This window comes from Anopheles merus, chromosome 2R (assembly GCF_017562075.2).
Source record: "Anopheles merus strain MAF chromosome 2R, AmerM5.1, whole genome shotgun sequence".
Classification (NCBI taxonomy): Eukaryota; Metazoa; Arthropoda; class Insecta; order Diptera; family Culicidae; genus Anopheles; species Anopheles merus.
The window spans coordinates 21227807-21243654 of record NC_054082.1 but is presented as its reverse complement, the minus strand read 5'-3'; the positions used below and the strand labels follow the sequence as shown (position 1 = coordinate 21243654).

The 15848-nt window shown below is 50.8% G+C and overlaps 1 protein-coding gene across 7 annotated transcripts; it reads right to left on the bottom strand.

Annotated features, from left to right (window-relative positions):
• On the bottom strand, nt 1-14870 carry LOC121589361 (transcription factor GATA-3-like). Of its 7 annotated transcripts, none has more exons than XM_041908216.1 (8): nt 13573-14870; nt 2734-2984; nt 2050-2659; nt 1472-1975; nt 1112-1399; nt 785-1025; nt 444-720; nt 1-341 (listed from the first exon to the last, which is right to left on the bottom strand). In XM_041908216.1, the coding sequence occupies exons 2-8, from the start codon at nt 2982-2984 to the stop codon at nt 248-250; spliced, it is 2265 nt and encodes a 754-aa protein (XP_041764150.1). In that variant the 5' UTR covers nt 13573-14870; the 3' UTR covers nt 1-247. The 7 variants fall into 7 exon arrangements, with proteins under 7 accessions (XP_041764150.1, XP_041764152.1, XP_041764151.1 ...); XM_041908218.1 differs by having other exon boundaries at nt 14322-14870; XM_041908217.1 differs by lacking the exon at nt 13573-14870 and adding an exon at nt 10943-11037.
• Nucleotides 14871-15848: the final 978 nt, after the last annotated feature.

Genomic DNA, 15848 nt, shown 5'->3' with positions numbered 1-15848 from the left:
TACGACTTTGTTTTGTTTTACTTTATTAATAAGAATACTTCCACACACAGTCTTCCCCAAGCTCGCTACCTAACCGTCTGTACAGTGCGTTTGAAATGTAGCTAGTGTTTACCTTTCTACTGCTATTTCCTAGGCGTTCGCTTAACTCTAGTTTGTATTTGGCACACGACGACACGGACATGACACTTCTTTCGACTGTCACCTGAAGTAACTCCACTAGAGGTCGATTTTGATTGACCTTGCACACCTAATTTCCCGACCGCTCGGCCACCGCCGTACTGGTAATGACGCTCGTAATCTCTCCATTCGCACCACGGCTGCTATCCATCGACACTGGTACACTGTGGATCGCAATTGAATAGAAAGAAAGAAGATGTTAGCTAAGTTTGTTCACTTTTATAAAAGGCACCCATGTTTGCAGTTCCCCCCTGGACGATACCTACGATATTGGTATGTGGCGTGCTAGATTACCCTGACCGGGTGCAAGATGCGGGGACGAGTTACCACCACCACCGCCACCACCACTACCACCACTGCCACCGCCTGCACCGGGTGCTCCGGGTGAGCTGTCCACGTACCGCGGGTCCTGTCCCGGCGAGCTGTTGTGCAGCTCCATCGGCTGGGACGTCTGCACCAGATGGGACTGAGGCGCGTTCAGGTGCTTTGGTTCGGTCGCGATCGAGTGATACTGGGACGGTATCATCGAGGGTAGTAGCTTGCCTGCAAAACACGACCCTGTTAGATTGCGATCCAATCCCTCCCGCACGGCATTCTAATCCCTTACCCGTCGTAAGCCCGTTCATCGGTTGAATCTGTTGACTAGATTTTGGTTTGCGCTTGCGCGTCTGGATGCCGTCCTTCTTCATCGTGAGCGGGCGGTTGACGCTGTGCAGTTTGTAGTACAGCCCGCACGCATTGCACACCGGATCGCCCTGATTGTTCCGGCGCCACAGCGTGGTCGTGGTGGTCTGACAGTTGGCACAGGTCACGCCCGAACGGCGGTTCCCTTGGGCGGGTGGTGTTTTCTGAAATCAACAGCAAAACGATCATCCTCTACTCGTGCCGTGCGATCGTAGGCCAGCAGCTTCCGAAAACCATCGCAACCACTTACCACAGTTTGTTTGGCTTTCTGCGACCGGTTGGGCGGTCGGTTCGTGCCCGGATTCTGTCTCGTGTACAGCGCGCACGCATTGCACAGCGTGTGACCGACGATGTCCCGCCGCCAGAGCGGTGTGTCGGAGCTGCCACAGTTGACGCATTCACGGTGCTCCGGTGGCGCTGCCAACTGCGGATCGTACGCATCGTTCAGCGAGCTGATCTGCCAGCTATGCTGCCCGTTCGTCGCGTACTCGCCCACGTTGCCGCCCGCATTGTCCATCACGATCGTGCCGGTAAAGTTCTGTGGATGGGCCGAAGCTGGGTTAGATCGCGCAACGAAACGCTACTGAGCCCCCTCTATCGAGCTACTTACAGTGTTGTAGTCTACGCCCGCTCCATTCCAGTAGCCCGGATAGATCTGTTGCGCACCGGGCGAGCTACTGCTGTGCCCGGTCGCATTTTCGTACATGTTCTGCGTGCCCGGCAGCGACGGCGTGTAGTGTATCTGCTTGGTGATGATCGACGAGGAGGTAAGCGTCGGGTCGCCCTTGTACAGGACCGGGTTCGGGCTCGGCGAATGGTAGTAGATCGTCTCTTTCTGGGGCAGAAACGTGGTGTAGTTGCCGGTCGCGTACCCGTCCGACGCGATGTAGTAGTTCTGGGGCGAGGCGAGCGTGTGCACCGGTTCCAGGTTGGTGTAGTGCGTCTTCGCATCGACCGTCCCTTCGGCGACCTGCTGCACCTGCTCACCGCCCGGGCCGGTGCCGGGCTCGTGCGTTTCGTACACCTGAATGGTTTGCTGGTGCGGCTGGGCCTGCACCTGAATCGTCGTGCCGGACTGGGTGGCCACCGCGACACTCGACGGATGCTGGGAAACCTGTGTGCGGAGACGATGCGGGAAATCACGATTAGCAAGATCTGCACGGGAAAATGCACTCACGAATGTCGTACCGCTTCTATCGTCTGATGTACCTGTGCCGACTGTGCGTGTACGTGGTGATGGGTTTGATGCCCCGGCACCATCCCATGGCCGTGGTGCGGATGGTGGTGATGGTGGGCATGGTGCGGATGGTGCGACACGTGCGGATGACCCGAGCCGGAGGAATGTAGAGTTGACGAGAGCGGCAGTCCGCCGGGCGGCTGCTGATAGATGTACCGCGAGTGCGGATGGTACTTGACGTCCTCGTACCGGTTCACGTACCGCACCGGTTCCTCGCCGTCGTTCTTGTACTCCACGAAGATGGTTTGCGTCTGCACCGGTATGATGGTGGTTTCTGGCGGGTTGTTGTTATTGTTGTTGGCTGCTGCTGTGGCCGCCGCTAAAGCCGCCTCCTTTTCGATCATCTCCCGCTTGACGACCTGTACGCTTGAGGCTTGTACGGCGGCAGCGGCCGAGCTTACCACCACACCCTGCTGATGCTCCTGGCTGGTGGCATGTGTCGGCTCGTAGCTATACCCGTGCTGCTCCACACCGCCCGCCGGCTGTACCGCTTGGTGGTGGTACTCGACCGCATCGTAATCCGATGACTCGTTCGGTGGTTCCTGTCCTTCTGTGATTTCCCTGCAAAACTCGCACTAACATAGCAATCGCGCTCTCTACTGGACATACCACCAGTTCAGGATCTGTCCACTCACCTTATCTGGCCCGTGGTCGTGATCATGCGCTGCTTGTGCTGGTTGATGATCACCGCCGTCTGCTGGCCGGGCGAGCTGCGTTCCGTGTGTAGTTCCGAGTTCACGATCATCCCATCCACCGGGACGTCGGTGAGGGTATGCGATGCTTGTGACACGCTTACCGGCTGATGAGCAACTGGCTGATGCACGCTGGACGTCACTTCCGAACTGGCCGTCTGGTCCTCTCCCTTGGGCTCGTTCGTCGCTTCCATCTGCAAAGGAGCGGAGCGGAATGGTTCGAATCGTAAAGCCATGCAAAAACAAAACCAACCCCAACTTCCAACCGAGGAAGTACCGTCGTGAGTCATGGCTCATCCTCTCAAAACAGGGATAGGGTGGAGCTGGTGAATGTATTTCAAAAAAAGGGCTCGTCGCTTCCCCCACCCCACTTCGCTGAATCGATCACCTTCCGGACTGGGACGTCCGGAACAGTGCGGATGAGTCGATGAGCTTGCTTGCGTTCGGCGGCCCAACTTGACGTAAAACGTTGGGGATTCCGTTAAGCAATCACCTGCTCGAGCAAACAACATCGGCTAGATGGGTTCGCCGCGCAGAACGTCAAATCGCGAACCACGCACGCACCTAACTGCCAGCCCCGTGCTCGTACTATTTCCGCCCAAACAAACCCGTTTCCGGTGTGCTGTGTACCCAGCGAAGAACGAGAAAGCGAGAGAGAGAGAGAGAGAGAGAGAGAGAGAAATCTCTCACTTGAACGTAGTCAAGGTATTTTTTGGTTCCGCTGCTTGCAATGAATGGACGAGGCAACAGCAGACTTTGCCGAACAGCAGGAAGAAATCTTCCAGAATAAACACCGAAACGGTGTTGGTGTTCCGGCCGACCCAAAAAACGATGATGACCCGCAAACAAGCCGACATATTGCATAGCGCAAGTGGAGCGTACTATGTAGAGCGTTTGCATCCGTTCTCAATCACCTGAAATACCGGTACTATTGGAGAAACTATTCCTATCCTGCTTCTTACTTTTACACCAATTAAATGAGGGCTTTTGAGAAAATAATCTTAACAGTTTAGAAGTCAAGTTGTGTACTATTGGACCAATGGAATATAGTGTGAGACCATGTTAACGTTTTATTTAGTCGATCAATTCAATCGATCGATCAATCAATCAATTATGTAATACAATGAATTATTATAATATATAATTTAAGCCACGCTAATACGCTTCGGATTAAGGGGGACATCCAATTAACTGTTTTATAAGTTCAAGATTCAATTGCATGTCTCATGTTCCAAAATGTTATTGACTAAAGATTTTTTTATAAAAAAACAATCAAATGATTCACCCAAACATAACAAAGTTATTGACCTCAAACTTATCTTCATATAACCAGTTTTCAACAAACTAAGTCTAAATGCATGTATCGTTCTGTTTCAGATTGAGTAGAACGTTGTACTAGGTGATCCACCGTATAATCCGTATAATTTACGTTATTCTATAGAACGTCGTATATTTTTGTATCAAGTAAATTAATTTCTTTTCTCAAATACTAATTTGCCATTTTGCCACTGTTCTATCACCACCTCTGTCCATGAAAGTGCTTGTTTGTTTTACTCATTTCCTCATACAGTGCCAGCGGCAACGCCAACTGTCCTGCAAGCTTCATTTTATGCCCTGCCCGTACAAGCGTCAAATCTGATCATCTTGGGACGCAATTAAAAAACGCTGTGCCTTCAAAAAATAAAACCACCATAATTAATTCACCATTCAATATGCGTGCGTGTCACGTGCGCAACCGCTAATGAATCTATCTCTATTACCCCAGAAACCGAACCCTCTGGCAAAGCATTCGAGCGGCGGGCAAGGGAACAGAGGCACCTCCCGGAGCCTCTTGCCCCGAAAGGAGATTGTTGCAATGCGATAAGAAGGTAAACACCAAAGGTTACTTTCCATCAGTGTCTACACACACATACACATATGGTGCCGAAAAGGACCCCCTGCCCCGCTCGAAATGGGCACACCGGAACACACGCAGAGAGAGGGAGACAGAGAGAGCGAGAGAAATGAAATGTACCCTGTGTACCATTTTCCCTATTTTAACCACGGACAAACGAACGCGTATGGGCGTAAACGGGGAAGCGTCAAGAACCCGCGGGCCATTTGGGACCTTTCGTTTGCCGCCATGGCCAAGAAGCGAAAAGAAACGTTAGATAAATTGAATTGAGAAATAGCTCAAAATGGAACCAATAAAGCAGCAATCAACAGCGCGCCATGGTCATATCGCATGTGCTTTCTTGGGTTTCCTCTCGGTTTCCTCTGTTCGTTCGTAAATGCCAGCAGCGATGCGAGGGGAATTAATTTGTATCAAACCCGTGTCACGGCGAGATCAACATTCTAACGCTTTTCAATTGCACTTAATTACGGGGCTGCTCGTTCCTACCGAACAATTACCCGTTTATAGAAAGACCTGAACGGGCAAATACAAGCTGTTCTCTTTCTCCTGCTTCCAATCCGTACGGATCCGCCCGGTACAGAAACCAGGCGAAACAAACAAGCAAAACAAAAAAGAAATGGGAAGTGAATCCCCAGTGCTGGAATGTTGGCGTTTGACACCTGATTAGTGTTTCGCTCCCGCGATTAGCACTCGCATACAAAGCGTACTACGGACGGTCACACTAAAGTGTCGGTGTCCATCTAACGTCCAACTATCGATACCGGGTGTGCGTGTGTGTGTGTGTGTTTGTGAGTGTGTGATAAAGCTCATATCTTATCCGATCCCCGACCTATGCCGTCCACGGCCGATAACCCCGACCGACTCGGGGTGTTCCCGTACCAGCGGACCCGAAGTGGATGATTTGCCTCATCGTGATAAAAGCAGCGCGCGCGCCAAGTGTCTGCTCTCCAGAGCCGTCGGCCTGCCTACCTACCAACAAAACGGGCGGCCAATCCCTAATAACACGCACTGTATGTGTAAGTTCTACAACCTACCGCCTGTTTCGTTTTTTTTTCCTCACCCGATATCTCAGCTCTATCCCTAAGCTAGTCTTGCTGTGCGTTGCGAAATGGTCGTAGCAAATCGTCCTAAAAAAAACCCCCTCAACGAACAAACTAACCCCTTAAATGGTGGCCTTGCGGCCATCCCTAAGCTTGGAGGGTTAGCTTTAGAGCCTTACGAATTCCTTGCGAACCATATGGCTGCGATGATGTGCTACGTATCAATTCCACGAAACAAGCGGGCTTACGCGTTCCTGCAACTCATTCCGCCCGGGCAAACGAACCAAGCAACTGTGCCAAGCCCGATCCGCTCGTTCGATGCGCGGGAGCTCATAAATGTCAGTAGCGTTCGTAAAATTTCCGTCTTATCTGGCCGTCTGCACGCAGTAAAAGGAAGGTACAAAATAGCACAAAAACGGGAAACAGCAAGCGAATAAAAAAAAAATCAACTACGGCCAAAGCTACAAAAAAGATTCCTTCGATAAACACACACAGCCACATATGAGCCGCTCCACCCAGGGGTTGGAGGTGGTCACTGGGAGTCTCCATTTTGGGGTGGTAATTAAATACGCTTCGCGGGGGCAACCTCACATCTGCCCTCCCCCGGGAGCAACTTTACTGCTTCGTGCTTGCCGGCCACGGAAAATTTACTTGCCACATTTACGCCATGACGGTACGGTTCGGATTTTGACCGACCGAGAATACCGCTGCTGCTATCACAGTCGCGCTAATTAAATGGTTTCCAAGGAAAGTAATTTGCTCGCCAGAAATGATCGCCTCTAAGCTTCCTCGAAACGTTAATGAGAAAGCGTTTGCCCAACCTTAGAGTCGCTCCATATTTCCAGGTGGCGGTGATTTACGCCACGGTTCATTGATCACGGGAGTTCGTTTGCTTCCCCGCGCTATTCCCGCTCATTGCACCGACACCTATCAAACGGGCGATCGCTACTTTCCTTTGGCGCCAGTGCATACATATGGCGCCCGTTGTCCACGATGACTCAACGCGCAAGGAATGCGTTCTCCGGCGAGAGAACGCCCGTGTTGGTCCAGCAGCAGCAGCAGCAGCAGCAGCCTACTTACTGCCCGTCGGCTATTTAGGAACCGAAAAAACTAGACCATCCATCAAGCCACCACCCCGGGTGCCCGGGCGCATCTTCGGGCCAGTGGCAAAGCGCCCGCGCTCAGGCGTCCGAGGCGTCGGCAACAATGCAACCCGGGGGGGGGGGGGGGAACGGGGACAGGTCGACACTCTAACTTTTACATTCCCTTTTGCGATGACCGATCGCACATGCAAGTAAGATATCACTATCAGAAAGCTATAAATATGGTGGCGGGGTAACAACAGATCCGAAGCAGCGGAAAACTAACGAAACGTGTCGCGGTGGGCTGTATTCGAACGCGATCAACGCTCGGAGCAAGATCGCTTCCGATCGTCATCATCATCATCATCACCATCATTGGCGGCCGCGCACATAAGACGCACACAGTGTCACAGGCACGGTGCCCGATAAGCAGTAAAATCTTACCCCGGTCCGACGGTTCTTCGGCCCTTGTCACCGAGCTGAGCGATCCCAATTTAAGCGATCCTTCGAGATCTAGCGGAAAGCTCGAGGAGAAATGCATGTTATCTAACCAATTTTACATAGGTTTTTATGCCGTGACGTGACGCGCTGGCCAGCGCGTTTGAGGTCGGTGCGTGTAATTCTGAGGAATCGGGCTCGCTCAATCTTGATGCCAACGGTTTGGCCCGCAGTCTGCTACACAGGCGCCGAAATTAAAGGTGCCCGCAGACATTGCAGACAGATGTGACGAACCGTGTTACGCCTCGTTCGGATTGGTGCAGGTGCAGCAAAGGAAAAGGGAAGAGTTTTTTTTCCACACAAACATCACCATTTAGGGAGAGAAAAAACGTACAAACTTTCGTTAATATCTAATCGGTTTGCATCTGTACAATTATTGGACAAAACATGTAAAGCGCACATATTAAGTGATACATTAGGTGGATTTCATTTCAATTATTTCGAGATAATGTAGCGCAGTTAACAGTTTAGAGAGTGTCCCATTGATTTTAACTAGATTTTCTTTCCATTTCTTTTATGATAGTTGTCTACACTGATGCTTTTTAATGATAATAATCATTTGTCATTAGTTTAGAAACAAATCCCAATCGTTCAATCGTTAAAACAAGGTGTTAATTAAAACAGAAAAAATTGGCAAAATTAAAAATAACTCACGAAATATGTGTCATTAACCATAGAATGTACTACAGTAAAAAGATGAACATGAATACAGCATTTAATTGTCCCGCTCATCAAAAGTTATTGTCTTTCTTTCTTCTTATAAATCATCTTTTTTTTACTCCACAGAGCATTTTGCATAGAAAGAATAGTAACTGAAAACAGGAAACAACCACTACTATTCAAAATCAATACAATTTTTACAACAGGATGGAATAATGTGTTTTTTTCCATTGATTTTAACAGTATAATTAGGATGCTCGTTTCGTTACAAATAGCAAACAGCATCCGAAAGCACTCAACAGTAGCGCTTCATTGGAGAGTGTTGTAAAATTTCTAACTCTAATTACCCCAGTAAACACACAAGCAATATCTTTTGCTCCAAATTTCTATAACGGACAGCAGGTATGCTGACTTATACCCCGTTCATGTCCTTCCATAAAGCCAACGGTACCGATATGCGCCATATGACATTCAGAAGGTCTTTCAAAAAAAAAATCTAATAAATATCGACCTTGACCATCATTACGTCGTAAAGACCCGGGATGCGTAAAACAGGAACAAAAAACAGCAAAAAAACGCACACACAAAACAGCCGTTCTTTGTTTCACCTTCTCACCAGTCCCTTCACCCCCAGCCAACCCAAGGCACTTGTCCGTGAGGCGCCACAAGTTATGATTATTACGCCTTCCCGTACACTGCATCGAGACACTTTATTGAGCGGTCCCATTGGCATTGATTCCTGGCCTAGGTCGGTCTACCACCTAGTGTGAGGCGGAAAAAGGCACAATCTGCCCGTTACGCTAGGAACGTTGCCTCATATAATGCTTACAGGCACATGCTTTTACCAGCAAAAAAAGGCAACCATTCATACTTTTCGGCGTTTCGGGGTTTTTTTTTTTTGTGATTTATGCGTTTTTCCAAAGTGCAAACCGCCATGACGTAACCTAGACATCGGGTAAGGCCCGCTTTTCTTCCCCTATCCTTCGCCATCAAAGGCATTACTCCTCGAATGGCACCATCGAAGATGCAAACGCTGCTTAAAGCACTGCCCAACGTTTGCTATTGTTTCGCACAACCAAAACAAACCGCTGCTGGCTGCATGCGTACGTGCGTGGGCTGGCCACTTTTTTATCATATTAGCCCAACAACACAACCAACACGCCAAAGTTCCGAGATTACTCGTTCGGAACCGATAGGGGGCCTACCAGATAGGGCTAACCCGCGGGACCACACGATAACCATCTTGGAAGCTCCTACAAACATACAAACACACACACATACACACACACAATCACACGGAGTCACTCCCACAAGCTTGGGACCTTCCGCCAACTCCAGGCGGACTGCCATCGCCATCCAACCGGGTCCGGGAACAACCGGGAGTATGGAAGCTTCCGATAAAAAAGCGGGCCTATTTTATCTCCATTTGGCGATACTACTGGAGAAGCTGCTGATACTGGTCCGGTTGGTTGGCACGCTTGCCGGCCTATCGGTGTGTGGCAGCGAAACCCACAACCAAGCGTCCCACTGATTAGAATCCTGCTGTAGCGGCGTCCTCCGATTAGGATGCGTCTTGCGAAACCCCCGGGCAAGCCGGCCGGCAAATCGGTTTGCCAGAGTGCCAGAGTACCCTTTTTGAGAAAGCTGAAGCGGAAGTGCGTACCTTCATAGCAGCATCATCGGACGGTTCGTTTAGCGGTGGTGCCGAGGGTGCCGCGGGATCGACCACCGCCACCGGGCCACCGGAAAGCATCGCACCGCCTACCGTAGTCGTGGACGCGGACACACTAGTGACGGGCGTGCTCGGTACCGGACCGGACTGGGGACAACTCACCGCCACTCCGACACACTTCGAATCGGATGAAACGGCCATCTTGCACGCCGGTTCTAGTGACTGGCCACGTGACGCGGTACGCGGTATGTGCCAGATAGTCTGCTCTGATGGCAGTCGTTTGTCGTTTGTTTTTCAGCAAAATCACTTCACCAGCGTGTCACTCACTCGCAGCCGTATGTTCCGTGGCGCACAATAACTTTCTAATGGTTTATGGTAAACTATTTGCAAACATCCATCGACAAACTGCGCGAACTATGGTGCTAAGTGCGAGATGCGTTAAATGTGTGTGTGTGTGTGCGCGCGCGCGCACTTCCTCACTAATCGATGCCCGAAACGCACCACCGATATACCACCGATCACACCAGCAGGAGCATCTCACTGCGACTAAGGACGCCGCACCGCACGACATGTGGGGACGACTACCGCACCGCCACAAATTATGTACATATTGGAACGAATTTGATGGGTAACAGTGTGGAGAGCACGAACAACAGCAATAGCAACAGCAGCAACGGCAAAGCAGCCCCTATTTTTTTCTTCCTTCTATATATATTATCGACACCTCATCGACAGACCGATCGGGCCGATTTTGGCGGGAGTGCTGTGAGGGCTGTGAGACAACGGTGCCCCGCACGCCAGTGTGTTGTGGTGTGGTTCGTCCCCCACTACGTACCCCAGTACCTTCGGGGTGTCGGGTGGTTGCGCCGATCGGAAGGGGTGCAGGAGGCCCCCTGCTCCTTATCTTATCACTCACTCACCGGGGACTGAAGTAACAGTAAAATCTCACACCTTCCCGCAGCGCGCACTCGCGGCGATTGCACATAAACGCACACAGCGATACCCGACTTACGCATCGAAGGCAACACAAGCTTACGCACGGTAAACAGCGCGCCGGAGGTGAGGTGACGACGACGACCGTTTCTACATCCCACCGATCCATCAATCAAACCCGCTGAGCGCTGTTCGAAGCTCCTCCCGGTACATAGACCGCACATGCACTCCTTTCGCTGCCACGAAGCTATTATCGGGCGCGATCGATCGACACACTTCCGAGGTCGGTCGATCGAGCCTGGCGCGCTCCTCCGAAGCTTTTCCCGCCCAAAAGCACACTAAACGCCAGCCCGCCGGGACCGACCGTACTTACCGCCCGCAAATCGTGCTCTCAAGCCCAGGTCTCCAGGATGACCGTCCCTAGGCAGCCGCCTCACCGGTGTGCCCAAACTCCGCGTACGTACATGGTGCCCGCGTTTGTTAAGGGACGACAGAGAGAGCGAGAGAGAGAAAGTGACTTTGTGAGACAGAGGTGAAGATGTTCCGGAGCGGAAAAAACGCTGCCACACTACAGACAAATAATATTGTACAAAAGAAGAAAAAAAAACATAAAACAACACATACACCCCCACAGCTTTGAGGTAAAATCAACACGCGGCCGACCGTACGGTTCCGTCCATCCGGGCTGGCCCCGCAGGAAAGGAAGTGAGCCCCGCCACACCCTTCGCGCTGCCGGCGAGTGTTGCCATCGTCATTGCCGGCTCTGAGCGGTGCTGTGCTGTTTATCCAGAGGGTGCAGATTTCCCCGCTGAGGTTCCTTGCCCTGTCCCTCCTGTTCCATCATCACACCCGTTTGCGGCGTTTATGTGTGTGTGTTGTTTGGACTGCAATAAACTCCAAAGGCACCCCTCGGACGCACGTAAAGAGCTTTTGCCCTCCGTGATGCCATCCGTCCTGTCCGGTTGCCGGTTGTGTTTGTCTACGAGGTTTTTCGGTCGTCGTTTTGCTACGATTTTGTTGTAAGAGCGTTCCAGCACCATCGTCACTCGCTGCGAGCAGTTGCGAGACAAACAAAACCCCCAACAAGCGACCCGCACCCACGTGACCGTGCTCGGGCCGCCTCTAGAGCCGATGCTGTCGTCTTCCCGGTGTCGTATTGGGGAAGGAACGGAAAACAAGACTGACACATTGAGAATAAAAGCTGCCAAAAATTGCATTCCCTACCACCTGAACGTCGCTTGACCATCCTCGAACATGCTTTTGTTTGTTGCTTTACCTCGTCTTGGTCGGCCGGGCTCGTGGCCCGTGCTGAGTTGAGACAAATTTGTTATTTGCACGTACCAATCGCCCGCATCGGTCGTCGATATCCGCTTGCATGGGTAGGCCCCGGGGCCGAGCAAACAGAGATGTTAGCGCACGAGCCCCGGCCAGCCAGCACACACACGTATCGCACGACAACGCTCACGCTATCTCCGATCAGCGATTGCGATCGGATAAGCTAATCGAAAACAATCACGTCTAGCTCGGGGTCCAGATTAGCTGGCAGTGCATCTGGCAGAGCGCTGTGTCGCGGGAGCAGTTTGGTGCGTTTGGTGGTACAGCAGCTGCAACCTGTCACTGTCAGCTACGAGGGGACGTCCCGATTTGAGTCTCGTTGGGATGCACAAAAAAAATGGTAAGGAGAAGAGCAGAGCTCCCCGAAGAAGGCAGGGTTTTACCCCGAAATCTGACCCGGCTCCACGAATTGGTATCGATTTTCGGTAGGCTAGTAACGTGCTCTTATCTTATCTAGCGTGTTAGCAGCGGGGGATGTTTGGGAATGGGCCGCGGAGCGACTCCTAAACGCACCAAGAGCTAGCGGGAACGTGATGAGAAAACAACCGCCACCCTTACTCATCCGCTCCGTGTGCCATAAACATCACGGTATGAAATTATAGCGAATAAAGAAACATACATCATAACACAGCGCAGGAAGGATTATCGTACGGTAAGGCACGAACCCCTTTTCTGGATGTGTGGCAGGCCCGAATTCATCGAGGCAAAGCTACCACTAATTACGTTGCCTAACCGTGATCGATAAGCCTCGCCTGCTCGTTTAATCCGCCCATATATGCCCGAAAGGTTTGCCGGACCGGTCGAGCGCGGTATTAATATCGTTCGTGAAGGTTTGGCCCCGGTAGAAATGGCACAACCAGGCGCAGGTACAATGTTGGTGCTTCGGCCCATTGTATTGCTCCCAAAACAAGCGTATCATACAATTGCACCTATTGAAATGCGCCCACCGGTGACAGTTATGGTTATTGATTGATCGTGGAGATGAACAGCAGCAGCAGAGAAAAAGGGAAATAAATAAGAAATTCTGCCCACGATCAATCTTTTGTGCCAGTCATTTTTTTTCTTCTTTTTTTTGTTTTTGTTTGTTTTGATAGAACCCCATTAAATAGGGACTTGTAATGAAATCTCCCCGCCAGCCCATTCTACGTACAGGTTTGCTGTCGTGCATGCCCAACGTTTATAACTTGCTGAGCAATAGCGCACCTTCCCGGGTGTTTTGAACGCGCGAGCACAAAATAGCACCCAAACCGTGTGAGGTGGGAGCAAAGGGGGAAAGTGGGGCGGGCCTGGTCGGATCTGGGAACCAGGGACAGGAGATTAAATTCTCTCGCCGCGCGATTCCTTCACCTGCAGAAACTGCGCAACTTGTTTGCTGTAATTGTGAGCCGCGCGCTGGTGCTGGCGAGGTGTTTTGCCACAATTGCTTCATTTAAGGGTGGCCCCGGGGATGGTCTTATCTTTGCATTGCAACATACACCACAGACACACACACGCGCATAAACCTCTCGCACCAAACGCTCATTAGGTAGGGTAAACACACACGCGCACACTCTCACACCCTTACACGCAAGATAATGACCGGGGTGTCCCGGAGCCCTCCGATGTAAAGCGTGATAACAAACCGAAAAGGGGAAGGGAGAGTCAGGGGTACATTACCTGTAAACGTACCTTTTTTTTCGTTGTTGTTCCTCCTCACCAACACCCAACTGGAGCGGTGGGCTTGTAGTAAAGAGTTATCGATGGGATTTCATCGTGGTGCCCGAAGCAAAGCGTTCCTGCGGCCATGACTCGGCACAAGCTACTCCATTTTGTGTGTGCACATTGCCTTGATTGGAAGCCCCCGGTCGATAAGGGAAGGGGTAGCCGTGTCGGGCCAGGAAACGTAAGAAGCGGAGCTATCAATCGAACACCTTCCTCGGTGCAGGGAGCGGCCCACCTGATAAAACACTCCGCTGCTCGGAACAGGTCGTTTGGAGTCGCAGGCATCCACCGGTACACCGGGGCAGTCGTTCTGCGGCGTAAGGCATACTCCACGTCAGCATTGCGACAGCAGCGCGCCTCAGAATCTCGTCACATGATCGTCACAACAATTGCCAGCGAATGAACAGACACCTCGACAATCCTGTACTTACACTTACACGACGTAGCCCGCGCTGTTAAGCGACGGAGACGGGTCGCGGGCTTCGTAGAACTGAGTTATATGACACGGCCATAAATTTCGATTCACATCGCAGAATAAAACGCTACCCCGGTAATGGCTCTCTATCGCTCGAGCGACATCTAGACAGCAGCCGCACACAAAGCAACTCATCATTGCACCACGGACACATTCCAACCTAGCCGTAGTTAGCTAATGCCAAACGTTGTAAAACACTGCCTAACATCACAATTGATCACATCAACAACAGCCACATTACCTCCACCAAAAAGGGACACACTCGTCCGACTCGTCGATTGCCACACACATGGGAGGTGCATGACTTCCATCCGACCCACTGGCCCACCCGCACTTCAACGCACTTTCCAAACACTGTGCGCCGCGCCCGAAGCGACCGACCTGCGGCAATGCTGTCCACCGGAGTGTGATGCCTCAAATATTGTGATAATATAATATAATATAAAATTTAGCACTCGCTGGCAGCAGAGGGTCCGGGTTTTCGAAAAAGTTATATCTCAGCGCAGATAGTGAAGTGTTGGCGTTGATAAGTTAACATATCAACTTGTTGTGCCTTGATTTGCGCCGGTTACGCTTCGCCCGTCCGCACGGTGCGTACCCTCCAGCGGAGGGCCAAACCGATGCACGTACTTCTGCCTCGACCGGAACCGGATGTGCAAAGGGGATGCACACTACCTCGCACCTCCAAGAATTGTGCGCCATCCACTCCGATCAGGACGATGGACAGAGAGAGTGAGGGTGAAATTTGAACACTTTTTTGCTTAGTAGATCACGGCCGCTCGGGTTCCGGCTGCTCGAACGCAATGAACGCCAAACGGCGTTCGAAAGCGATACCTTCCTCTCCCAGGCAACGGACAGTTATCTCCTATCATACTAACCTTATAATTTCTTACATGCAAAAGGATGATAACTCCCTATCTCTGACAACAGTTTTATCAACCTATATCTGGGTGGGCGAAGTGGCCAGATAGGCGCAGAATAACTACTCTCCATGCTACTTGAAAATGCGGGTTTTCCGCCCCACGGACCGGATCGGTACCGGTAGTGCATCGGGCACGGTGACCGGATGCGCACCGCAGGATGCGGAAGTTTGCGCAAAGTGTTGGCGTTGGAACGGGGCGTTTGTCTTTGGTATACAGGAGCTAAAGCCGGCATTACCATGTTAGAAACCATTGTACGCGTAGGACGATACGCCTAATAGAAGAAGAATGAACAGCAATGAGTCGGTTGACTTGATTGTTGGTTTTCAAAAATAGATCCTGCAGTAAACTACTAAGCTTGAACAGATTTAAATAAAGTCTTTCACCCTTTAATTCATGGAAGCAGCAAATAGAGCCTGATGTCGTCATAGCGGTTGCCTGTGCTAGCAGCATATGTCACAAGAAGTCTTGAAAAATCATGTTTAAATAATCATCATCATATTTAAAAAAAAAAAAAAGATGAACGCAATGAAAGGAATTGCCGCGAATAGTAGTATTCGCGTATTGCTGCGTTAGTATTGCCGGAATAGTAGTATACCTAAACGCGCAGTGGCGAATTTAGAGTATCAGAGGCTCTTGACAGTTACATTAATGAAGGTCCCCTCCAGGTGTTGAGTGGCATACTTAAATTTGCTGTAGGAATATAACTCCTCGTAGCCCTCAATTATCGTTGAAGCCGCCACTACAAAAAAGCAGTACCTAAACTCAATTCAACTAATAACGGAACATAATTTTCCTACAAGGATCCAACATTTTTAAAGATATGATTATATCAGACAAACAGATTC

What these genes read in the sequence shown, in the direction of transcription:
- LOC121589361 (XM_041908211.1), bottom strand. Translation starts at nt 10,793, where the DNA reads ATGTGCGGTCTATGTACCGGGAGGAGCTTCGAACAGCGCTCAGCGGGT. An exon ending in ACGACCACGGGCCAGATAAG is followed by an intron (nt 2,660 to 2,733) that starts GTGAGTGGACAG and finishes CGAGTTTTGCAG; the next exon opens with GGAAATCACAGAAGGACAGG. An exon ending in AGAAAGCCAAACAAACTGTG is followed by an intron (nt 1,026 to 1,111) that starts GTAAGTGGTTGC and finishes TGTTGATTTCAG; the next exon opens with AAAACACCACCCGCCCAAGG.